This window comes from Plectropomus leopardus, chromosome 6 (assembly GCF_026936395.1).
Source record: "Plectropomus leopardus strain MGB_pleo_1.0 chromosome 6, ASM2693639v1, whole genome shotgun sequence".
In the NCBI taxonomy this organism is placed as follows: domain Eukaryota; kingdom Metazoa; phylum Chordata; class Actinopteri; order Perciformes; family Serranidae; genus Plectropomus; species Plectropomus leopardus.
In genome coordinates, this window is record NC_142181.1 from 14,252,037 (window position 1) to 14,279,591 (window position 27,555).

The following is a 27,555-nucleotide window of genomic DNA, read 5'->3' on the forward strand; positions in this document are numbered from 1 at the left end:
CAAAATATTTGATCAACTAATGATTCCCATCCTGTTTGTCCTGTACAAAAAATAGGGCTGTGCAATATACATTAGAAAAAAATTGCAAATATAATTACCAGATATTGCAATTGTGATATTAGTCATGTTTTTAACGGGAGAGGCAATTTTTTATATGGCCTGCCACCGGTAAAGGTGGTCGAGTAGCTCAGGCTGTTTGATGACACTCGGAGAAGCTGCTTGACATCTTTCTTGATCCATTTTCTTGATATTTTGACATTACATCAATTTATTCATTCATTCATTTTTTTACATTGTGGTACTGCTATTTTTACTTCAAAACCTGAGTACTTTTTCTAATGTTTATTTATCAATTTGATTGTGATGTATATTAGTGGGTACTAGAGTGATCACTCTATTTTCTTTGCTATTTTATCTATTATTTTGTATTTTTGCAGACAAGAAACTCTGGCTTTACCTTTTCCACTGTAAAAATCTTTGTAAAAATTGTAGCTCTCATGTTTGACCAGTACATGGCAGCATTGCGTCGTGCAGAGCAAACAGGCTCCTCCTTCAGACTGAGAGCAAAGTCTATGGTTGTGTGTTTTTACAGTCTGTGTTTGAGTCTGCTGCAGTTTTGATTTATTAATGATAAGAATGATCACCGGAAGTTGATCAGCCATTGCTTGCATGTATCCTTTAAGTAGCAAACTGCTGTGGCTCTACCTACACTGATCTGAGTGTGGTTTGCATTTGTATAGCCACAGGGAAAAGCTCGAATAAAATGTTGTTTAGTGACAAAAAGGGAACAAAGACGTAGCATAAACTCTCCCACTAAGTAATCAATACTCGATAACATACTGTTCTTTATCACTGCTCAGATATTTCTGATAGTGGCACGCTTCACTGACAATGTGCAGTGCCAGTCTGTTCTTTGAAAAGTTGTACTGGCACTAATCAGGACACCACAAGAGAAATAATGTCTTCATTTGCTGCAGAGCATATAGCATTAAGTTTTATATTGTTAGTGACTTTGAATTTCGGCAAAATGTGATGTTACATGATGCATAAGATATTAAACTGTATTCAGACTTCTAAAGGTTCAGCTTGTGCCTTTGTGTCAGTATCCACTGTGCTCCTCATGTTGAAGCTCCTGATGACATTATTAAAATAAAACCTTTTCCACATTATATTACTATGACCAGAACAAAAGGGCAGGGATTTTGATGTATACCATACATTTTTACTGTTTACAACAATACGCATAATTTCTACATCAATGATAAATGCAATCTTTACATCTATTGTCCTTTTTTTGTCTCAAATAACTTCTGCAATAAAACACACAGCAACAGCCTTACAGCATATTTTCCCAGCATCACTTGAATCATGTGAGGCTGAATATTAGTGACTGACTCCACCGACATATTTTTGTAAAGACTCATATGTCATATCTGTATGATAAGACTGCAGGAGTATTTTTTGGACAAAGCTTGAAAACAAAAATCACAACATATTATTGATGGTGTGGGCGGGAACCTGCTGCAGCCAGTGGCTGATAGCACTGGGAGGAGTCAATGACAGTTGCCAGAGAAAATATCAAAATTACAACAAAGCTCATCAGCATGCAGCTGAAGGGTGTGTCCTCATACCTGCTGCAGAAGGTCAGGCATGTCTCTGTGAGGACTCTGGGTGTAAAGGCTTCCAGTACACACTGTGTGTTTTCTGCAGCTCGCTGCAGAACAGAGTGTTTTGAAGACAGATTTTACGATCTGTAAATTTCACACAATTTGTAGCACACAGCACTTCTGGTTTTTGTTGAGCGTCTCGAGTTAAGAGTATGAGAGTTTGCAAAATATATTTCATATAATCTTTTAGATAAAACTGACCATGTATCGCATCACAGTAGTATTGATAATACACACCACCACACCACCCAGTATTCAAAAAGGCATACTAAAAGTGTATCCCCCAATATATTGATGAAAAATATAAACAAAAAAAAGCGATTCTACAGACGACCATTCACCACTGTCCGAAAATAATGCTTAGCAAATATAGGCCTAATCATGATAATAAACTTAACAATTTGCCATTAATTTCATTAGTGGTTCCAATAATATGGTGGACTGCATTTTTGCTTGTGGTTTTTCCAAGTGGTATTGCCTTACCCAAGCAGGACATGGCTCATGGGCATTTAATTTTTAATGTCTTTATTATATTTGTCAGATGGCCTGCACAAAGTTTGAATAGTGTCAATTATTTATGTCACGCTATATGTGTAATATTTGTAGCTACGGGGAAGGCCAAAAGACAAAAAAAAAAAAGAAAAAAACAGAAAGAAAAAAAAGTCACATCTCAGGCAACCCCCCCCCTTCTGATAAACAGCAAACAGCCCCTTATTATCTTATTAAACTGTTATACAGTCCATAGTTGCAGCACGGGCCTTTATTTTGAAAAGCGGAAGTGTCCTCTTCTTGTAAGCGTGTCTCACTTCACACTGGTGCCGCTCAGGCTGCTCCTGTCATTGACTGGGGTGGTGGACAGAGACGCCAAATGATCCAGTGAGCGGGGCGACGAGTCCAGCACAGCATGGACTGCTGCCCGCCATAGTTAGCGCAGCTTTTATTTTTTATACATATTTTTTACAGTGTAGCCTGTTTATCGAGCGAAAGTTTTTTTTTTTCTTTCGCTGCAGCTTTGAAAAACAGACGACAATGGATCGAGTGAAAAGCTCCATGCAGCAAGTACCCAACGCTATCCCCAAAGTGATCCGACGGACTGGAGGGGCAAACAGCCTGGAGCTGGAGAAGGAAAACTTTGAGAGAGGGCAGGTATGGAGCACGGGGTGGGGGGCACACTGTAATAACATTGTTCTCCTGAAAGCGTGGGATAAGGGTGCTGGCTGAGAGCCGCTTTATACGGTGAAAGGATAATAGTCATGCCAGGATGTTTGCTGTCAGCTCCTGAATTAAACTATGCATTGTGGGATTTTGTTCAGAGCTCAGAAATTGACACAGAGTAACCAAAGTTTTATCATTTTGGGGTGAAAATCCATTAAATTTGATGCTCCACTGTCTCTGTGCTTGATCCAGATAATTGTTTATTCCAGCGTTGGTCTCCCTGATGTCTGTGTGTGATCAGCAGAGATACCAATGAGTCCACTGTACAACAAAAGAGCTGTTGAAATGTAGGTCAATGGCCTTTTGAATTCAGATAACTGTGTTGTTTAGCCTATCTGTGGGACACACCAGACACGAGGGAGGCAAGGTGAAGCTTGGTGGAGCTGTGTCATGTGTATGACAGGCTGTCAGTGCCTGCTGTAGGCCCCACATGTGATGATGACGGTGATGAGATCTTAATTGGGAATGTGTTTTTCCTTGTTTGTTTTGTGTCTGTTATCTCCGCTGGTGAATAATGAATGCTCTGTAGCTTTCAGAGCAACATCTGACTTTGCATGAAGTGCTCTCCCAGAGAGCATATGTATGTAGGCTGCTGTTATGCTGTGGAGCCTGCTGCTTCCTGCCTGGTGGTCTCCCCTCCCCTCTCCCCAGACCAGGCACAGGGGAGGGAAAGGGGGCAGAAAGTAGGTCAGATGAATCAAAGCAGCACAAACTGTCGTGCTGCAACGTGCTTCTCCTGTTTTACAGCCGCTGCTAAATTGGACAGTAGGTATTTGGCCAGTCTGTGTCTGGATGGTCGCATACAGTTTGCTTTCCCCCTCCTCCTCTCAGACCCCCACGCCTCTCCCATCCGGGACAGTAGCCGCATAGATTAGAGGCTGGGAGAGACGCATGCATGGCTTTGTGTGTCCCGAGCCAAGCCTGGTCACTAGGTCACTGTCAGGCTCCTGAGATCACACCCTCTGGAAGTGTGTCAGGGCAAAATGGTGTCCAGGAGAGTTTGCCCAGATCATTTTAATGAAACATAGAGCTTTGCAGTTCATCAGCTTTTATTAAGGAGGGTGAAAATATTTGTGCAGAATGAAACAAGCCCAAGTTTGATTTTCTTTTATTTATTGGTGTTCAAACATGTCCAGACACAGGGTGACGCATTCAGCTGTTATGTTCTTTATAGCAATACTGCCAGTTTCTCTTCTTTTAAGTTATGTTGGCACACGGAGTACTGATGACAATTTGTTACCCTGTAGTCCTGGTGTTTCCTTTTTTCTCTCGTGCGGTTGATTTCTGACCGGACCCCGTGGCAGGCGGTGCAGGAATCAATGAATCTGCTGTCTACTTTACAGGGGATCAGCGAGAGATAATCTCATCTGATCTGTTGTGCTCTAAAGCTGCCTAAATCTGCTGGGTGGCTTTCACCTCCTGTCTGTGTCTGCAAATCTGTCTGTCTGCATATCTGTCTGTCGTCTGCAGCCGTCTCTTTTAGCAATAGGGGCGCACTGGGAGGAGAGTTAAACCAGGCAAATGTTTGCGCTCCCCCAAAAACATTGGGAAAAGATGTTGCTGGTACACTTTTCAATGACAATTATAAGCCCCGCGAGGCCCAGACACACCAAACTGTCATCAAAGAACAAGTGGCAACAAAGGCAGACTTTGTGTTGCCGCATGTCGCCTGTGTCTCGGCCAACTAGTTCAGCCCAAAATTCCTAGTCAACTAGTATGTACAATTTGCGTCTGCTCTGTATGATGGGAAATAACTCTTCATAGCAGCAGGCGGCGGTATTCTCAGGGATTCCCACAAATTAATTTATTTGCGGTGGCCTGCCACAATTAAAACATCTGCCGCCAGGTATTGATTTTATATTTTTGGAGCTGGACCGTTCATAAGGAGTACTACTGGAATATATATTCCGTTTGGTTATTGATTGCACCACACTCTCTGAGCACAGAGCATAGTCTTGACTAGGGCTGGAAAAACGAATGGATAAAATCAATTATTCGTTGTGTCGCGCGATTATTACGTCACTCGCTGTGTCGCGGGACTGTTAACGTCATATGCAGGCGAGAGAAGCTGGTGTTTTGAAGACACATGGCGGGGCAGACAGGATGTTTCGTACAAAAACTTCCAAAGTTTGGGAGCTGCAATAAATGCAAAAGAGACACGGCATGGCATGCGAGCGCGACGGTTATGATGCAGTATCTAAAACGAAAGCGAAAGTGGGAGGAGAGTCGTTGATTGATCGAAAAATAATCAACCGATTAATCGATTATCAAAATAATCGTTAGTTGCAGCCCTAGTCTTGACACAGACAGAGCAGTAGAACACCAGGTGCACTGAAACTGAAACCTAACTGTTAATTGCACCGGGTCTAAAAGTTGCTGTCACTCACTTCTGCAGCAGCTGCTCCTCTCAGTTATCGATCTAATCTGATCAGCTCTGATCGGATCAACAGATCAATCCCCCCCCACACACACACACACACACAGCTCAAACTCCTCAAGCTGCTGTTGACAGAACTCATGACGAGTTCTGCCTGCAGTGCATGGACTCACAAAAACGTCCAAATTTTGAAAGGGGACACAGAATGATAAAAGAAACACACAGGATTAACAAAAACAAAAAAAGAGGAGAAGTTTGCTTACCCTCTATATGACAGCTCAAATACTCAGATGTGTGTATGTGTGTGCATTGTGTTGTTAATTTTATTTACAATGATTATGACGTTTGATTAAACGCAAAGCGCAATCGACTGAATGCATTTTTATGGGGGCACGTGTGACCCCTCAGGGTCTAGGATTGCCACTGCTTAGCCATGAAGTACAGTGAAAGCTTATTGTATCAATTGATAAGTTATATATAGTATAGTGTTATATATAGTGTCATATATGAATTTCTTCCATGTTATTTGGACAGACTGAGGCAAGAAACGTTGCTGTTGTTAAAGTTTGTTGCTACCTGTAAGTGTGAGTGTGTTTGTGACAGAGCAGGTAAACTTTTTATTTGGTTTTAATACATGTAGAATAGTTTGTCTGGAGTGACGACTGTGCAACAGTTACATGAATATGAGCAGTGTGCGCTGCAGACAGCAGGGTCACCTACTTAAAAGCCATAGCTGTGTAAAACGCTGATTCTGAGAAGTGTTCGCCTATCTCTTTGTCGAGTTGGGTAAACAACCAGGGTGTGTTCAAAATCCTCTCCGTCACAGTGTCCGCACTGGTTTATAAAAAGAACGAAACAGGGCAGCCGGATAGCTCACAGCGCTTTCTTTTAATGACATGTTTTGCCTCATAATAGCAGCTGACTCTTTAATTTAGAGTTTAGGGGGGATTTATTCTTTGGTGTGTTTGTCTCAAACGTCATTGCATGTTTTGCTGTTCTGTTTATTCACAATAGCAGTAAGAACACCAACAAGTAAATAACAGGTTGGCACCAGACACTATATATGTTATAATCTTTATCGTGAAGCTCCAAAATGTCAGAGATGCCGAGTCTCTGAGCTGTCAGAGGCCAGGAGAGGTTTTTCATTTGAAAGCTGGTGTAGGTAGTAATCTCTGGACCCATATGAGCCATAATTAGTGCTTGTGGAAAACTTCTGGGGCACCAGTTCCTCAGCTGGGACATACAGCGTGACTGTGACTGACACCACATTGTATGTTACATAATTAAGGCCATAAAATTAGACTCGTTCTCCTTTACTCGACCACACGAAGGTCAGCCCTGTTTGTATTTGAGTACATGTGTGTTTGGTAGTTGGTATCTTTCTATAGATGGTTTTTGACTTAACCAAAGTAAACATTCTTATTTCCTGTTGGATTTTTGTTCAGTGTATGTGGATCTCTTCAGCTGACAGGAAGTAAACTTGGACGCAAGCTGTACACTAGCAATGTAGTTACAGTTAAACTGTTTATCTCACTGTGCCGTCAATATTGTGGTTGGTTTGCATTCGTCCTACTACAACTTTTCAACTGATTATCCATTACTTTAGCTAACTATTTCAACAGTTATGCAGTCTCAAACGTAACAGTGTTTCGGTGTGTTGCAGCCTACAAAGTGTTTATTTGAACATGAAAAATCTGTTTATGTTCCTTTTTTTGGAGTATCCCGTTGATGTGTTTGAGCATGTAAACAACATACTCCATTCATGAGAAACCTGAATATGCTAGCTGGAGTACTACGAAAGAACCTGGGATATATATACGAGGAATACAAAAAGAAATTCAAAAAATCCAAAGAATCCAAAAATAGGGAAAACTCACGATGAATCGAAGTACAGGTGGACCGCATTAAACAATAGCAAAACAATACCATAACATCTGCTTACAAACTCTTTTACACAACTTTATAATCTAACTCATATTTACCCAGTCATATGTTCAATACTTCCCACACATATGTATTTTCACTAAAACTCTTCCATTTAAAACACAATGTCACGTACGTAGAAACAGCTCACCTGGGTAAGGATGTGCTTTTGATCTCTGCTCAAAAAAACTCCTGCACACTGACTAAAAAAAATCAGTACTTTAAAGCATGTATTGGTACCAGACCTTTATCAGGCAAACTTTGTCCCTAGGTTGTGTTTTGCTCGCCCCTCTCCAACGCACGTGTTTGGAAATACATGTTGCAGAGTTTTCTTTTGTTCTGATCTCTGCTTGATGGAAGCATTGACAGGGTTTAAATGTGTTTAAATGTGCGTGCTTACTCAGGTGCGCTACTTGTATACTAAAAAGTTAAAATTAAGTAGTTCATAGCGAAAATGCATGTGTTTTGGAAGTACTGAGCATGACTTGACTGCTTGAGATGAGGGCGCAAGATTCAAAATCTTTACCGAAATCTAAATATAATAAGGCTATAACATGACAACAATGACTTTTCTTGTCTTGGTTAGTAGCAGAGAACAGCAGATTGTCGGTAGAGCAAGCAAAAAAAGCACAGCGGGTACTGCAGAAAATGAAAACGAAGTGAGTTGATATGTATTGAATCAATATTTTCAACAACATGTAGAAGCATGTGAGAAAAGCAGTTTTCTTCACGGATTTAAAGTAGCACAGGGTGAGTAATTGATGAAAGGATCATTTTGTGTTTGAAGTTTCCCTTGAATCACATTAGTAGATCACGCCATAATTTCCCCACCTAACTATAGCAACTGCACAAGTAACCCCTTGTGAACAAGTACCTCCGGTTGGGACTCACTCGTCCCACTGTATGTGTGGACCTGCATTAATGGACACTCCTCGTCCTCCTGCCCTGCACCCTCTTTTAGTGCTGTTTGGTGCCCTGGCAGCTGTGGAATTCAGGGGTGGAGCGGGGTTGTGGCCCTCGGGCACAAGCAGGACTCAGCAGGGCGGACGTAGACAAGAATTTTTTAATCACCCGGTCTCTCTGCCTCTCTTCCTCCGCAGTCTTTTGTCTTTCTCTTTTCCTTGCTGTTCTCCCCTCCATCGCTCATTGTCTTGAATCTTCCTTCGCTTCCTATACATCCTGCAGTTGAAAATGCAAGGAAGTTATAGAGGGATATCCGCAAACATGCAGTAGACACACAGACCAGAATGCAAGCATGAAAGCTAGACCATTAAAAGCACTGAGGCAGCAGAAACAGCAGGCGGCGGTTTGTGGCCTCATTGCACCGACTGGCTGTAGAATAATAGAGCTGGACATGAGTGGCAGGTCAGTAAGTGGAACAAAGTGCACCGATGAGTTCCTGGCGGCGTTAACAATGGCTTTGATTTACAGGTTGTTTTGGAGTTCTCGTCTGTGTTTTGCAGCACAGTAAAGCGGAAAGGGAGAGAGACAGAGATGGAGTGTTGTCTTTGGTTTCACATGCAGCAAAGGTCAAGAGTCAGACTGAAACCTACATCATCGGTGTAAGCGTGCGGTATGCAAATCAGTCTGCCTCAACATGAGTGGCCTCATTTTAAATTTATCATTCAAACACAATACAGTCATCAGCCATGTGATATGTTCTACACTGACTATGCTGGCTAAAGAAAATATGACTATATTAATGTGGATATTTTCTAATATCTGTTATGGCATAACTCAAAATAATAACACATGAAGTAATAAAAGGGGTCTACAGTGTGATGAACTTTGTCCCATCACTCTACATTACAACAGATGAAACTGTTCATTGATATAAAAACAAAACTTGAGCTGAATTTGTAAGCTTTTGATTAATTACTTACTTGGGTTTTCAACAGGAGGTCTGTGACATCTAAGGGGGTCCTCGGAGTTTATGCAGAGGGGGCACCAAATTATATTTGATTTTTTCTTCTTCTAGAAGTTAATACATGTCTAAAAAACACATGAAGATGAATCCAGTATATCATAAGTCAAGATAAATTGGCCTATTTGTAAAAGACAAACAAAAACAAACACAACAAGGTTGCCCATGAATCATTGTCAGTTGGACCTATGATAGATGAGTATATGAATCTGTCAATAAGTATTCTTTTAATAGCTTAGTATTGTACACACCATATAAAGGCATGCTTATACATGGCACTTTAGACCACCATGCATGCTTTTGAAGACCTTTTTTAATGTGCAACTCAATTTTTATATATGTAGTGCGGGGTCCCTGTTTCATCCCTCTTTCAGCTAAGGGGTCCTTGGCCTGAAAAACATTGAAGATCTCTGGCTCAGAATCATGAATCTGCACATCAGAGGTTGTGCTTAATGATGAAGAATGAAAGTGAAAACCTCGTTATGGCTTAAATAAGCACAAAGGACACAAGCAGGATTTTACCTTTTCTTGTCTGATAGATGTCTGAGCCCAAATATGCTCTGCAAACCTGCTTTGATGCAGCAGACCAATGTAAGATTCCTATAGCATGTACAGACAGATGATAGAAACATCTGTACCATATGCTGGATCAGCCCTGTATTGGGGTTTAGCATTGGGACAGTAAGCCTAAAAAACTACACATCGTTAACTCAGTCAGTCTTTAGTGATGGGAGGAGATTTCAGCGTTAGAGGACTTTAACCCCTGTGCTCAGACCATGTTTTAGTTCAAAGTGCATTAATGTGATTTACTTTTATTACTGCAACCACATTTTTAATGTAAGATCGAAAGTTATCACACCAGGGATGTCAGCTGTAAATGCCGTAAGTGCACTAAATCTATAATTCCACAGTTAGGCTTATTTTTAACATTAAGAGTCGTTCATCTGTTAGTTTAATAACTGATTTGTTTGGTATCCAGAGACTATAGTGCTTAGCAGACTTAAATGTCGCTTTTAATTTGTGTAAGAAATCCATCATTCATAGTAATAATAATAACATAATTTATATAGCACCATTAAAAACTGTTTACAAAGTGCTTGTACAAACAAACAAAGCAAAGCAGAAGCGAGATACGCCAGAGGCAATATAACATTGGAAGCCAAACAGTAATGCCGAAGTAAAGCAAGACAGAAATAAGGTCAAATTAAACAAGAAATAAGATGCAAAAACCTATCAGAAAGAAGACAAATGATTATGAGAAATAGAGATAAAAAATTTTTTTAAAACATACCAAAAGCAAAGTAAATGCAGTAAAGAGAATAAAGCAGTTAACACATAATAATAATAATAATAATAATAATAATAACGATGATGATTATGATGATGATAATAATAATACCAATAATAATAATAATAATAATAATGTAGTGGTTAGCACTGTGGCCTCACAGCGAGAGTGTCCCAGGTTTGAATTGGGGTCGGGTTCGGTGTCGGGTTTCGGACCCCGGGTGGGCGGGCCCTTCTTTGCAGAGTTTGCATCTTCTCCCCTTGTCAGTGTGGGTTTTCTCCACATTCTCCGGCTTCCTCCCACAGTCCAAATGCGGATCGGGTTAACTGATGACTCTAAATTGACCAAAGGTGTGAATGTGAGTGAATGGTTGTCTGCCTCTGTGTGTCAGCCCTGCGATAGTCTGGAGTCCTGTCCAAGGTGTACCCTGCCTTTCGCCCCAAATTACAGCCGGGATAGGCTCCAGCCCCCCCATGACCCTTAAGAGGATAAGCAGTTATTGACAATGAATGAATGAATGAATAATAAAATGTAGGATCAATACAGGATAAAATGATTTTTTAAAATTTTTTAAAAAGGTATTTGGATCACGTGATGTCACCATTACATTGTAATGTTTGATACGTTGTCTCCTGCTCGTGTATGTCAGACAGAGTCAGATAAAACCTGCTGCATAATTTTCACTTTTTTTCATCACTCACTCCATGAATCTGTGATGAGGAAGGATGATACTCATTAGATGGTTTTTAATTGGAAAGAAGGTGATGAGATGACATATTTTAACATGAACACTTTTAGAAACAGGAGAAGAGGTTTTGGGTGGCTGAGTGAAAGCCAGGCGGAGACAGAGTGGAACCGCTGTATGTGAGAAATGCTCTGTCACGCTGCCCTCACAACGAAGGGCCCACGCCGTACCAGGAAGCGAAGAGACTCCTTGGAAAAGAGCCGGCATTGTCTGGAGACAGACTGTTTATGTCGAGCGGCCTGGAGGTATGATGTGCAGCCCCGATCGTATAATGAGTAGCATATTGATTATGGTGGCTGGCCTGGCCTCGGTCGATCAGCTGATGTTCTGCGATTCTATAGAAAGGCCTTTTTAAAACAGTGGTCTGGTTTTAAAAATGAACATTGTGGGCTTATTGTTAGATCTACATGACAAAAGTAGCATTACTATCCTCAGAAATTGCTGCTATAGCTGCAAAGATTATTCAGTCTTCAAAGTAATAACCAATTATTTTTTATCGATTAATCATGAAAGTAAATTGTCATGCAGAACTGTCAGAAAACTGTTTTCAGCCTCTGAATGTGTCTTTCTCTGTTTAACATGTTAAACTAAATATATCTTTGGGTTTTAGACTGACAAAACTAGACATCCAAAGACATCACCTTTAACTTTGAGAAACTGGGGTTGACATTTTTCATTTTTTTTTTTTTTTTTACATTTTGCAGACTAAACAATTAATTGTGTACTGTAATACACATAAAGCTAGTGAGTGTCACGTAATCAAACCAAATAAAACGGTAAATAAAATCACAGCTAGAAGCAAATAATCGATTGCTTCACCGCATCATTGGAGCACTGAAAAAAGTTTAGGCCAGCTCATCTTTGATCTGCAGTGCACCAGTTTGTCGCTTCATGTCACCGGCTTCTATTTAAAATGACTCGTAGCCTGTTGGTGTGTCGTTCGTAGTGAGAACACAGCATAAGTCGGGGATACTCTTCCTGCTTTGCCTGGGGGCCGCTCTGGAAAAATGACAGAAGGATTTAAAGGTATTTGAGGCTTACCCCAGCTTACTGTCAGTGTCCAAGCTCTGTTGTAATGTTTTTTTGTCATGCACTCTGGCACTGAATCAGTTTATTTTCATTGTGAACTAGAAAATAGTTAGCGGGCCACCTGGCACCCTACTGCAGGCCAGATTTCAGAGTATCACTGCAGTAAGTGGTGGTATTGAACTGGACTTCATCATTGAGATATGTTTCTAATATTCACAGTTTATAAAGGTGGTGGGCAAAATATGTGAAACACCACTCAATATAAAGCAGTCCAGTGTAACACCACTGACAACTGCAGCCATAACAAACATAAAGTTGAATGAATAATACCTCTCTGACGGTGACAGTGAAAACTGATATTATATGGCTTTTACAGGTGTACCTAATAAAGTAGCGACATTTATGGCTTATCATAACTGATAACACAAATGTATCCCCTGCATCCAGCATTTGTAACATGCAGCAGAAAGAAAAGATGATGTGAGTGATGGCTATACACTTTTCACCTCCACGGAGAAAACAATGTGAAGAGGTTGAGGAGGTGGGAGGAGAAGTGTCAGACATTTCTCTGTCAGTGGCTTGTTTCACATTTACTAAACATCTCTTTGACTAAATCAGTGAATAAAAAAATGTCTTCTTTTGTATAGATTTTAAGGAACCTGTAAAACAAAAATAGCAGGATAGGACTGCAGCAATTATGGTCAACCGGTGGGATTTCTGCATTAATTTATAAAAATTGGGATTATTATATTATATGTGAATTTAAATTTAGATTTATATGTTTTATAATAATAAAGTCAACAACAATTTAAAGTAACCCAGTAAGTCATGTCAGTGCGACAGTAAGCCAACAAGCACATTATTTACTATTATTATTATTATTACTATTATTATTTACCTTTGCGCTATTCCTACATGTCAAAATGTCTCATTAAAAAAAACACCTACTGTAAAATTGTAGTAAAACCTGATGCATCAGGCTCACATCAAACACAAACACAGCTGTAATGCCTGGAAGACAGAGGATGTTGGTTGGCAGTCTCAAAGAAACCAGATGGGGGCATCAGTTACCTAGAATTACTCTCATGGTAGAAACTGATCTTTATCCCCTTTTGCCATTTGAAACTTTCTTTCAAGGTTTCTTGTGTTTTTTTTATAAACATCTCTGCACACACAAAAATAAGACCCAAGGTCATTGTGACAAACAAAAAACTTAGTAAAACATTTGAGCATGTACAGGCCTGACGTGTCTTTTAAATCGGTATGATTTTAGCCGTGTTACAACAATAGCCACTTGTAGTCTTATTCTGTGTATGTAGTGTGTCTTTATTGTGGTGTTTGTAGCAAACTGGGCAGCAGAGGAGGCAGAGAAGTCTCCAAAATATTGTCGTGCAAATGACACTTTTATGAGTGTTAATACTGACAAAATACTGACATAAAACAAGGGCACATACTGTTATTGCTTGAATTAATTATTTATTTTGTAGTCATAGTTTGTAGTGTATGCCCTGAGTTTGTGTGTTGTTGGAATATTTCGAAAAACAAGTTCTTGACTGGGAAAATTCATCTGAACGGCCCCTCAGGTCGTTACACAACTTGGAAATTTGTTAAAAAGTTTGGTTCACGAGTTGCCGTCTTTTATGCAGAAACATGGCAGAGGAAAGTAAATGTTGAGTTGATGGTAATTAACTGTATTAATTCACATATGAAAACTAAATTCAATTAAATTTAAACTCTGGAAATAGGACCATCCAAGGAGCACTGGAATGCAGCATACGTCCCCTGCTGCAGGTCAGGTGAACCAATAAAAAGATAAAGCAATGACTAAGGGTGGCAGTATGGCTGTAAAATAACATCACAATATTTCAAGGTATTTTTGCAATAATGCTAATCTTGACAATATGGCAAAAATATTGAGAATATTTTATTAATAATTTTAAGAAAATGCAGTTGCAACAAAATAATGGTTACAGTTGTATATGCCAGTATTTATGATGTTATATATCTTTAAACCTACCGCTGAATCTAACTTTTACTTTATAATTGCACTTACCTGTTGGTGAAATGTAGGTAAACCAAAATCACTCCTATAACCATGGTTCTGCATAAAACCTACCTCTGCACTGGACCACATATACACTACTAACCTTGATACCTACCTGCAATGCTTGAATAAGAACAGAATCATTCCTCAAAAAATCAGACTTAAATTTGGTTAAAAACGATCTTGAAAAGGTCTTAAAAGGCATTAAAGTGTCTACCTGTAGACGCCATGCTATTAAAAAAGTACATCTATTTAAATTACTTAGTTGTATGATAGTATGACGTCGAAATATTGCCATTATCGTGATATAAATATTTCTTCTTTTCTTATTTTGTTAGAATTGTACAAGAGGTATTGCGATACACCTTAAGACCGCTTTGTAGGGTAGGTTCTTGCATTTTTATGCTGATACTGGTTGTCACATTGTCTCAAGTTAAAACATTTTGTTTTTATAAATATCAAAAAAGGAAAATGGCAAAGCTATCGATTAATAGCAGAGTTGTATAAACATGCAGAGAACAGAATATTAACTAATTAAAGGTCGCCTATACTATGCAGGAATTGTTGGCTACTGTTTGTAAACACAACATTCAAACTCAGCTCCTCCTCTCTATACTGCTTGTATGTACACTGTAAGCTAGTGTTTTACTAAAGGAGAAAGCAAAGTATAATTTAAACGTACATATCAATTCTGAATATCTGAAACGGTCTCAGTACTCACTTCCTGTGGTCTTGATATGCATCTGCCAGCTGCACTTCTCTCTCTTTCTCTTATTGTTAATGTTTACGCTCATTCTGCTGTCCTCTACTAACCAAGCAAAGAAAAGCTGTCATAGTCATTTTACAGCCTTGTATTTAGCTTTTAATATTTTTGTTTTAGCTTTTACACCCTTAACATTAATATTTTCACTGTGGGATTGGAAATGGTATTGAAAATTCATATTTTTCAAGGTATTGTATTGAAGTTAGAAATTCTAGTATTATGACAATAATTACTACTGCAAGCTACTGTAACATCGCTATATTTGTTGTCATGGAAAAACTGAATCAATTTAATTCAAATTGCTTTTTTGGCATGAATGTTATTTGAATGATATTGCCAAAGCATCAGATATAATACAATTCAGTAATGATATATTAAAATCATCAACAAAATGCATTGACTAAAATAAATATATAAATAAATAGGAACAAAAAAATGTCAGAAAAGTTGTTTGTTTAGAATTGGGGAAAAAAAACAACAAAAAGATTTAACACAAAATTGCAAATGTGGAGAAATAAAGAAAAGTAGGTTAAATTAACAAGTCAGGGTGTGAGCTTTGAGGAGACTAGTTCCCGCTGACAGGTTGTTGTGATGGTTGTTTTGTAGATATTGTATTTTTGTCTGTATTTTAGCAAGCTAGCGAAGCTAACCACCAATGTCTACCTACACCTACAATACAAAAGACAGTGGAAAATGCAGCTGTTTTCTCATTTCCTGGACTTCACCTCCCTTCCTGTAGGACCCCTGTCGGTCCGCGGACCCCAGCTTGAGACCCACCGGGTTTAAGCCATCCCTCTCTGCAGGCTCCATGCTACTATTGTCTAACTAGAGAGCGGGCTATTTGCAAAATAAAGGTAGCCTACTGTCTTGTTGTTAGGCGCTATGTGGACAGATACACAGCAGCAGGGTGGGTTTTAATGTGCAGCTGAAATGAGCGGGTATTATCAGCGGTAGTCCTCTTGTGTTTTCCCCCCGGACAGCTTCGGCTCCTCGGCGGTCGGATGCTGGAAGTCCTCGCCGCTCAGGGAGCACGCAGGGCTCGCAGAGAAAAAGCAGAAGGGACGCGGAAGGAAGAAAGGAAGGAAGCACGGATAGGGGAGCATTTTAATACCAAATCGGGACACATGTTGAGCTAACCCGCTCCACCTCCCCCCTCTTCTCCTCTCAGATGCATTTGTTGCCTCAATCGCTTTCCCGTTACTAATTACTCCGCGTTTGGATACAGCGGATCTCCTCTCGCTCTCTCTCCGGCTTTGAGGATCACCGTTTCTGTGGGACGATCATGGATCTCAGTAAAATCGTAAGTGCTGATGAACTGATTTCTTAAAAACAAACAAAAAAAATCACCCACAGCAACAAAAATACGAGGGAATTGCGAGGTTTTTGGAGGTGGAGGTGGGGGTGGTGTCTAAGAAGTCCTGTTGCACACACGCGCACACACACACACGCGGGGCTGTTTGCGCGATTACATGCAAGTTATGCTTCATGCAAGCAGGGGCTTGTTGCTGTCTTATTGCAGTTAAATGTGACCGTGGGAAGTTTTTTTTTTTTTTTTTTATTGTGGAGGAAAAGGCATGAAGGTCTGAGTAATAATCTGGGGCAGAGGGTCCTTGAAGGGGTCCCAGCTGAATGGAAGGACAGTTTAAATCCACTTTATTGTGGAAATAATCAGAATAAGTCACTGAGATCACACATTTATATCCACTTACACTGCACAAAGACTGTAAACAAGGCTGATACAGTCACCAAAACTGTATCCTATGTTGTGGAAAGGGTTTGCAGCTTTAACCGAGTCTATTTTGGGGTCCAGACATGAAAATGTCTGAGATGTGCTCCTCTGTTGCCCAGAGCAGTTCTGCTTTTCACACGGCTCAGTCTCCAGCTGCAGGTTAGTGGGGAAAAAAGTTGAGCTAAGCACAGCTTCAGTGTGCCATGAATGTCAATTACAGATTGTATTGATGTCTGTTGGAGAGAAACCTTAGAGACAGAGCGTGTCTTTGTATAACTTTCAGCTTGTTACACAAATTAAAGAGACACTAGGTGTGAATTTAAAGTCAGGCTAGATGGTATGTCCTGTTTAAGCGGTGCAAAAGCTAAACAAACTCAAATCTTGAGTGTATTTATTCTCCTTTTGGCTCAGAGTGATGCGGTCGAGGCTAACAGGCAGGCTAACGTGTACTGGAGCAGGTGCACATAAGCCAAAGCAACAAGACCGGCCTTTCACTGCCAACATGGATGGATGGGTGTACTTTTAGCCCTTGTATAGTAGGTGTGGGGGAGGGTGGGTGATAAAAGCACACCAGAGTCCTCTTTCCACTGATCCTCAGCTAAATGGAGACTGTGAGAAGTTTGTCCTGAAGGAAATACTCTGAAAAACAAAGAAATGGTGCACATTCACAGTAGCGAATGTATGAAGCGGTACAGACAGTTTCTTTTGATAACTGGAACAGGAAAAATCTCTGAAATAAATCCCAGCTGCCCACATGGAGTCAGTCGGGGCATGTAGCGCAGACATGGCGTAGGTGTAGTGATGGAAAATCTCTTCCTGTGGATCTCCATTTAGTTGCACTTTGCAGGTTATCTGAGACAAACCTCTTGATGTTATTGGGAAATGTTCAGTATAGTGGACATAACAGAGCTCCTCAAGGCTGTCCTCCTTGGTTGCCCTCTTCTTTCTGCCACTATGTTTAGGCTGTTTGGCATGTAGTGAGACACAGTGGTATGAAAACAAAGTCCAAATAGATGCAAGTGGACTCTACATTCCAACGCTGCGTAGAAGTTGAGCCAAATTCTTGCTGGTTTTAAAGAGTTTTGAGGAACTTGATTGCACGACAGATTACAGATTTATGTAGCTGCATGATGTTGAAATTTTTCAAGATGTCCTATAAATGATTATTTTTAGTGTTACTGCAAATTTTCATTTCCCTACTGAAGCTGCAGTGGTAGGGTTTTCTTATTAGGGCCTTCTGTAGGTTTAAAAAACAAAATTTCAATATTTTTTAGTGCCACCAAACTCTGAGATGTCAGGAAAGTGAGAATCAACAAAAAGTCCCCCGCTAAAATTGAACAAAGGATGCTGCAACTTATGTGATGCATTTAGGACCGCTATGTTGTAACATTTTTTTTTGTAAATATAAAAAAAATGGCAAAATTGTCAATTAATAGTACAGTTGTATAAATATGCAGAGCATGAAATATGAACTGATTAAAGGTAGCCTATACTGTGCAGGAATTGTTGGCCGCTCAGCTCCTCCTCTTTACACTGCTTGTGTGTGCGCTGCAAGATAGTGTCAAAAATGTCATTTTATCAGCACATATCAGCTCTGAATATTTGAAAAGGTTTCAGTACTCACTTCCTGTAGTCTTGATACACATCCTTCTCTCCGTTATTCTTAATGTTTACTACAGTGATTCTGCTGTTCTCTATTAACCAAGAAAAGAAAAGTTGTCATTGTCATTTTATGGCCTTGCTATATTTATCTTTTACTAAAAATGTTGACTTTCATGCCCTCAATATCCATTTTTCTCACTTTGGGATTGGAAATTGCATTGAATATTGAATTTGAGTATTATGATAACACTACTGCAAGCTACTGTAACATCACTATTTTTGTTGCAATGGAAAAGCTGATACTTAACCAAGCTAATGAAGCTAACCGCCAACACAGACTCTAACAAAAAACAGGCCATCTTGATGATGTTTGTCATCCTCTCCTTCATCAGTGCAGTAAAAGTGAAAGCCAGCCCCAGATACACTTTCGTTGTGGAACATTTTTTGTCTGCTTAGTGTTTTGCCTAACTATATTTGCGTGTCTTTCGGTGTGTGACCGCAACTGTCGTAGCTTCCCCTTAGATGTGTGCTGCTTGCGGTCGCTACCACATGCCAGAAAATACAGGCAGAGGGCAGAGTCACTGCAGATAAATACATCGCCACACAGTAAGAGTGGGTTATAAGTGATGATTAAGAGGGATTACTTTTGTAAGAGTCTATAAATGTGTTTTTAGGAGGGTCATGCATTGTACACCTTTAAGAACTGACTTATACTGTATGTGGAGTTGAAATGATCACATTCACAGCGATGAGAACATTTACTTGGCAGCAATTTTGATGGTTGATTGATCATTTTAGTTATGTTTAAAGCAAAAAAAGACACCATAAAGATGCGTCAATGTGAATATTTGCTGATTTTCTTTGTCCTCAGCATTGGTAACATGAATATCTTTAGGTTTGGGACTTTTGTTCATACAAAACAAACATTGAAAACATTACCTTGAGCTCTGGGAAAATATATGTGCATTTTCTTACGTTTTACTGACCAAACAATTCAGCAATCAAGAAAATAAGCTTCAGATCCGTTGATAATGAAAATAATCTTTAGTTACAGCTCCACATGTCACAAGCAAACAGAAAAGAAAGAAATGAAACAAAAGCACCTGATTCATTTGTTAGCATCAGATTTGTCATCATCTTATCAAAACAGGGCAATATCAGACATTAAGCACAATACTACAATTTGTATTTTATAAGAAGCTGTTTTTTTATGTTACTGAGAAGATAAGTCGCTCAGGTATAGCTCCATCATTGTTCAAAGTCAAAAAATGCCATACCTTATGGTGTTAGTTTTAATAAATATATGAATTTAAGTAGCATGAAATATAACAATTTAAAATTAAGGAAAATTCTCTTGCATTTCTACTTTTTTGCTGTACCGAAAACGTGATACCACAGTACCATATTGAACCGAACAGTGAATTTAGTGAACCACTACACCCTTAATTATTCTTATTATTATTTTGATGCTGATAAACTAAATTTAAACACATGTATGTACACAGGAGCAAACTGTCATCCCTGATTTTCATATCTATTTTTGCCTCCACATCACTTCAGTAAAGTCTGTAACTATACTCATCAAAAGATTTCTTGAACAAATTTAACAAATTGAGCTGGCAGTTGTCAGTCAAACAGACTGCGGCTCTTTAAAGCCCACTGACAACAGTCTGTCTGCTGCAGGAGGTTTAATTGGTGTCAGATCACAACATAAGCCATCATCAAGTCCTTCAGGAAAAACGAACCCACGCAGACAAACTCTGTGATGTTCATGCGTGTTCAACGTTGGAGAGTAATGAGCAAGTGGGCTGAGGAGCCTCGCTGAGCTGCACAGATGTTCCTTTTATAATCTGCCGTCATGACATCCCCGGTCCTGCAGGAAGTGGAGCTTTAGAGCCAAGGCTCCTTCACACGAGGCTGCAGAAAGCCATCCTGTTAGGAGAGGCTCATAAACCTGCCATGGGGATGTGGGCCTGAGAGCTTAATTATGCTGCCGCCTGGCCTTCAGCATATGTGTGTGTCTTTAACCAGCTGCTGCCCTCCACCTCTGGCCTCAGGAACAGGAGCCCGGTGCACTGAGGTCACACACTGGAAATATCTTGAAGCGCTATGTTTTCATGCTTTCTAATGGGCTCTTTAGAGACACTGTCATCCCACTGGGCTTATCTGCATCACCAAATGCTCTGTTATTAATGGGCTGGAAGATGCTCAGTGCGTTCTGTGGAAACAAGCTCCCGGTTACAGTCTGAGAGTAATTTCAGCCCGTCAGCCTTTCTGATTAGGCTGATAGATGCTGAGGCAACATAGATTGGCAGTTGCACCATCATTTTTGAGAAGAATTTTGCAGATTGGGTTTGCTGTTGATAATAATGCAGATCAATATTCAGACAACACGTCCCTCAAATGAGGCTGGTATAACATGACCTCTATGAGTTTGTTATTTTCCTCCTTCCTGCTTGCATTCGTGTACACAGGAAAAATAGGCACTCAAAAAACAACTCTCCTCAGTGCCAGCCAGGCTCTTTTTGAGAGGTGTGGAGTGACTGTTGTATGAGAGCGGATGTTCATGTCAAATCCAACACGTAAACTAGTCCTTAAACAAGCAACACAGAAGGGCTCTGTTCAGAGGAGTGACCTTTAGAATCGGGTGGAGTTACTTCTGGAAAAATGTTTGGTCATTTGCTTTTCCATTTATTATCTGATTTTTGAAAGTGTTCATAAAAAAATGCCATTTCATGGTGAAGGAGGATGTGCGTTTGTGTGAAACACACTGTGAGGCTGACTTTCAGTTACACGGCTTATTTCTGGTCATGCCTCTTGAACCGTGAGGGGAGTTTCAGGGAAATGCACATATATTTTTAGTCGGTCAAACCTTGCTTTAGCCTGATACCATTCCAGTACATGAGAAATGCTGAGATTTAAGGCCCATCTGGTCATTTTTGGATCATTTGAATTGCAGTTATATTCACACACAGGATTAAAACTAAGTAGTTTGTGATGTAAACAAACCTTGAACTGTATCAGGGAACTTTAAAGCTGCTATTTTTTGTATTTTAATATTACAGCTGGATCAAATAACTGTGTGTGTGTGTGTGTGTGTGTGTGTGAGAGAGAGAGAGGCTGCCTGTGATTATTGCGCCTTTTGGCTTTATGGTGCATTTCAGCCTCTTTCGGCTCATTGTTTTGGTCTTACGACCCACAACTTGGCTGTTTTGGTTTCCTCTTTCTCAGGGGTACCCACACACAGCATTGCCAACACATTTAGATTTCTTTGAAGCTGTGTTTCTCTCTCTCTCACTCTCTCATTGCAGATTGTAGTCTGGGCACAGATGGAGCAGCAGAGCAGCAAGTGCAGCGAAAGTGCAACTTAGCCATCCGTTAATTCACATAGTTTTAATGTTGCCAACCAATTATAGATGAAGCTGCTGTGTTCCCTTGAAGAACATGCACCCTGCGTTACAGGACTGTGGCTAACTAGAGCTACGAATATGAGACCCAAGTTGTTTATGAACTGTGGTTTCCTTGAGAGACACCTGGAAGAGTCTGGCAGGAAATGTGAGAGGGTCGAAGGAATGAAGTGTTCGGCCTGACTTACTGTCTGGGTCGACTGAGCAGGGTTAGCTAAAGGGGGATGGAGCTGGGCATTTTTCAGCAGGCAGGCAGGAAATGGGCAGTGCAGGGTGTGCCAAGACAGGAAGCCTGACTGAGCGCCTGTACCCCTCCTCCCCTCTCCACCACTAACACCTCCTCCACCCCCTCTGCGTCAGCCACAATGACCGTGCCTCCACCGCCGCACCTCAGCATAACAGTACTCCTGCATTCACAGACAGATGTGTATGTTTCTTGTTTTCATTCCTCCCTCCAGCCCCTCGCTGTATACCCGTCCCCCTGTATTGCCACCTGTGGCTGCGACATTGCACCCAGACCACCGTTCATATACTCTGAAACCTCAAGAAAAGAGTGAAAATTACAGATGTACGATATTACACAATATTATACTTTTCCTGATGTCAATTATGCAAGTATATTCAACTCACGTAGGCCAATTATTGATGCCAATATATGCACATATTTTTGTCTACCTTGTTGCAGACAACATCAAGTGGAACTAACATGTAATTATGCCTACTCTTAGGCACAGTCATTGGGCAAAATCAGAAACTTAGGTTACTTAGGTTACATGTTAAGCATGCCATATTTATTTTTATTTAACATTTTCATACAAAAATGTATAACTTATCCTTATTTAAAGGCCTGGATGATTGTTTTTAAAGCTTTTATCTGCAGATGCCAATGACATACAGATGTTATACCATACATCCCTTGAAAGAGTGTTTTTATACGCTCTAGATAGAAAGTCAGATAGCACTTTGATGCTTGCATGTCCTTGTCCCTAGCTGGGTTTGGTTAGTTTTTTAAGAGTAATGTAGTTTTGTTAAGGACAATTGGGTCCATTGCAAGTGTTTACTTATAAGTTACAGTCTCTCTTCATTGGGACAAGTGCTTGATAAAAGAGAATATCATTCCTTGCAACGGCGTTAACTAGAGCATTAAATACACATCCTGTAGGTATAAATTTGGTCTTAAGCTACAAATGGAGTTTACTGATGTGTTTGAGGGTCATAGGCAGAGGTGTGGACTTGATTCACATGACCTACACATCACAAACTTGATGCCATTAGACTCAACTTGGCGGGATCGAAGAAGACTTGCAACTTGACTTGGACTTTACCACCAAAGACTTGTGACTTCACTGAGACTTAAGCCTTTTCACTTGAAAATATCTTCCTCCAAGCCCACAGATTTCAGAATGTGTTATTTAAAAAGTATTCCATGAGTCAGTTTAATACCTTTATTTTCTAAGTCACCAAACACGAATGCTGTTTTTCCCAGCAAGTCGCCATTAGTTCCTCAGATCTACTTTTTTCGAACCGATCTGGCAGAATCAAGTCAAGTTGCAGGAGAGACCCATGAAGAACTAAAGTTAAGTGATTGAGCGTCAGTTTGAAAAAATGATGCAACAGATAATTTTTAATCCATATAAAATGTGCAGGTCGAAAATTGAAAAAATTGAATTGAAACGAAGACACAACTTCCAGTAAACTTGTTAAAAAAGCATTGATGATTTTTGTAAATTTGATGTATTACTACTCTTTTGTTAAAGTGACATTGCATTTGGTAAAGAGCACATTAAGACATGTTTAAGGCTTCAAGGAATTGTCAGCCCTGAGCCAGGACTTGACTTGGGACTTGACCGCAAAGACTTGAAACCTACTTTTGACTTGCATAACAATGACTTGGTAATGCACTTTTTTTCCTGGATGTTTGTGCATGCTAACCTTTTCTTTTAAGTACACTTGGGAAATGCATGCAGAGTTTCCAAGGTCTAAACAAAGGTTGCAACTATCTTACTTTGTTTTGTTTTGTTTTTTTTCTTTTCTTTTTTGGCAGTGTAAGTAAAAACCTCAGATAAAATTGTTCAAAACATGTCCATCCACCATTCTCAGTGCCCAAGGTGATATCTTCAAATGACTTGTTTATTTAAAACATATTGATTTACAATAATCTAAATCAGAGAAAAGCAGCAAATCATCAAAGGATCCTCTAGACACTGGAACCACTGAATAATTTATACTGTTTTGCTTGAAAAATGACTACAGTGATTGCCTGTTACCAAAATAGTTGCTCTTCAATTTTCTGTCAACTGTTTAATCGATTCATGGACTAATCACAGCACATCACAAAAACTGAAGATAAATCAGGGGAAGAAAATGGTGCAAAAATACTGGGGATAAATGTGTGGAGTGCGTTACCTAGCCAATACCTGCATTGGACCTAATTTTGAGTTTTTCTCTCGTGAAGACAGGACAGTCAGAAATGATGATCTGATAACACGACTGCTCAGTCTATCATGTGTGCTTCCTGCTCTGTGTCGTCTTCCCTCTAGACCTAAATGATCATATAATCACAGCGCTGTAACTCTGATTATTCTCTCTTCACTCCCACACTAAATCATGGAGGTCACACATACCTCCTCCACCTCCTCGACCATGAGAATTTAAACCCACTGAGAGCAAGTGTTTCTGAATTTACTCTGCCCCCTATCATTTGGCCCTGGAGAGGTTTTCCACAGTCATTTTCTCATGATTGAACACCGGCTGCGGGTTCCTCTCATCATTAATGTTGACATGAAATGTGCCACAGCAAAGACAAAAATAACCAAGAGCGCTGTCTTTTCTCCGCTACCACCATGGGGTGACCACGATACGATGACATATCTCCAGGACTAACGTGGACATTGAATTGCCGAGGCATGCATTAGTCACATGCGCTCGTGAATCCATCAGAGGAGTCGGGGTGGGGAAATGAGTCAATGAGCGAGGGTTGTTTGATTTAGCAAGCATAAGATGCTTCCTCTCTCTGGGCTCTGTGTGCACTGACCCCTCAGTGGACACGGCCAGGCTGCGATCAGCATATCAATGCCCTGCTTTCTGCAGAAGGGCTGATTGGGGTTTGCCAGACTCAACTTAACATGCTTTCAACACTGTATCAATAACACTTTGTTCGAAAGCAAAGCTGCAGAGAGAAAAAAAGATAATTCTGTAGATACCGGGATGCAAAAAAGAGTTCTGTGTTTTGCGGTTAAAAATGAAGGAAGGATGAAAGGAAGTAAAAGAGTCAAAGTTGGCCCCCTGTGGATGCAGTTGCGTAGGTTTCTGATTTAAAGAGGACTCCCTCAGGGCTGATGTTTGCCCTTCATCCTCGTAATCGTCTGCTTCTCACCTCTGATTTCATTTCTCACGGTTTCACTCCGTCAGCTGGTCTGCGCGGCTGCGCTGCGAGGAGCTGATAGGTCAATGATGCATCGATGCCAGCAGCCAATGCCAGGAGTCCCAGGCAGCTGGCACCCTCATTCAACCCAAACACAAAGTACAAAGTCTCACTGTGGGCTAATTGGGTCATCCTCATGTGGGAACCAGTTGCACTGGGAGTTTCTCAATCATCCCTTGATTTTTGGGTGTGAGTGACAGAGAGGAAAAAGGAAGCTGAAATGACATGACACTGGAAGAATCAGGGATGAAATTGCTTTTATTGTGATTTAAAAGTGACTTTGACAGCTGATATCAATCATGAAAATGTTCTAGTTAAAGACTGGTGTCATTTTTACTGTGAGACCCTCATACTGATTACAATACAAGATAATGCTGGATTTTTTTTTGACAGATTAGCAACCAGGAAAGTGACAGGAAATGACACAAAGGCCTTGTTTTTTTTACTAATGCAGGGCAGATGTGACCAGAGTATGAACAAAATGTCTTGGCCGTATAATGGATTTGATTTTGGAAATACAACCTCTGATAGAGAGGCAGTGTCTGGGAGGAAATATGCAGCCCTCACACTGAAAAAATGTTTGGCTGAATGCTTGTGGAGGAAAAGAAGCCAGTATGTTGAAATGATTGCATCATGCTAAATGTGGGCCTCTACACCATCATCAAACTTATAGTTTTTATTGACAATGAGAGCAAAACTTGGACAGAAACCAGCTCTAAAATATGCAGTTTTATGGGTTTATGGAAACATTATGTTGATTTTAAAAAGACAGCCGTGTTTCATGCTTGGAAACCAACAGAGTGTTAAATGTTGTCTGTGTTCTTGACGTTAGAAATACAAGTATGGCAAAATTATTTTAAGTCCAGGTCCACTTACTTTATTTCCTCTTAAATCTTTCAACATCTCATGGTCAAAGTTCTTTACTTAGTAGAGATGTTCAGATTTTCTTTCCCAATAGGGATTCCAGTATCTGAAATTACTTATCAGCTGTAACAGAGGACCAATCCAATATCACTGCATAAAAAACAAATAATAATTTAACAGCTCTATACTACTAACTCTGATGTATGTGCTGTATAAGATTGCTGGTGTTGAAATTGGCAACGCTGATACCACCTTTTAAACTAAAGCCTTGTGTATTGTACACGTAGCTAATCAATTATCATTCTGCTCTTAAACAGTAATTGTCAGTAGCTGCACAGGCTGCTGTTTTAGAGTAACGAAGAATAATTACCAGTGATGTTGTAATTGGGTGTGAAACTTCTTTATCGAATCTCACATAGCCTTGATACCTGATACAGCATTTTAGGCATTTTATCACAGGTATTTCCGTTATTGAAATTGGTATCAGATCAACTATAGTACATTGGTGACATAATTAGGTTGAAATCGCCAGAAAAAAAAATAGCAACTGGACCTTAAGTCTTTAATTTAGGTCCATTTAATGCAAAAGACTTTTTTTTTTTTAAGGAAGCAGGTGTTGTTTTATGTGCTCTTCAGCTGTGAAGATAAAAAAAAAGTACATGTGAGTTTGTGCTCTATATTGACGAACTCTGCAGTTTATTTGTAAACAGGAAGTGTGACATCTCATGAAGCAGATGCTCAAATTTAGCTCAGTGACCTTTCCCCTGTGGTCTCGATCAGAGGAAACAGACTGTAAGTTCAACCGTGGCAGTCTTATTTCTTGCTCTTCTCTGCACAGCCTGGACAGGGCAGCGTAAGCCCTGCTGTTTTTGACCTTTACAAGACTGACACACACACACACACACACACACACACACACACACACACACACACACACACACACACACACACACACACACACACACACACACACACACACAGCCAGCAGAGTCTTGGCTCAGGTTGTGCTGCTGATGCAACAGGACAGGTGTTGCACTTGTAGCCGGTGCTCATGTTTAATCAACATCGTGCATGTTTAATGACAGGAGTGGAAGCATGGTCCGTCGCCGTGTTTACGGCGCACGCTGCGGCTTCTCTTCGTCATTGGCAGGATTACGAGCTGAACGCAGAAGGGTGGATGACGTTGAAACAGCAGCTCCACATTCCTCCACCAGCCCTCAGTTTGTTTTAGTGAACCTCTCCCGTGACTTCATCTGAATTTTACTCGTAAATTAGATTTCAGAGTAAACAATAGTTGTGTTTGTCAGCTCACTCGAGCGAGTGATAATATGTCATTCAGATGTGATGTGTGGATGCTGCTGCAGTCTATCCTCTGTTGTTGTTCAGCAGCTGAAGTTTGAGCAGATTGTTTTTCCTCTAATCCCAGTTTAGTTTTTTGTTTTGAGCTGTGCATTTGAAGGGATTATAGTTATAAATAAAATGTTCTCTAGACATTTTAGATTTAAAACAGTTGGCGACACCTGGCTGGTGGCATACTTAAAGATCCAGAGGGGT

The 27,555-nt window shown here is 40.2% G+C and overlaps 1 protein-coding gene across 2 annotated transcripts in view; it reads left to right on the plus strand.

The window, feature by feature from the left end:
* Positions 1–2,496: 2,496 nt before the first annotated feature.
* The window catches only part of hip1 (huntingtin interacting protein 1), a 64,135-nt gene continuing 39,076 nt past the window's right edge, over positions 2,497–27,555 (plus strand). The window contains exon 1 of one of the 2 annotated variants that reach the window (XM_042486192.2): positions 2,497–2,813. In XM_042486192.2, the coding sequence (XP_042342126.2) occupies positions 2,697–2,813 (117 nt within the window). In that variant the 5' untranslated portion in view covers positions 2,497–2,696. Of the gene's footprint in view, positions 2,814–15,716; positions 16,276–27,555 lie in introns of those variants that run through there. The other variant, XM_088078834.1, reaches the window with a different exon arrangement.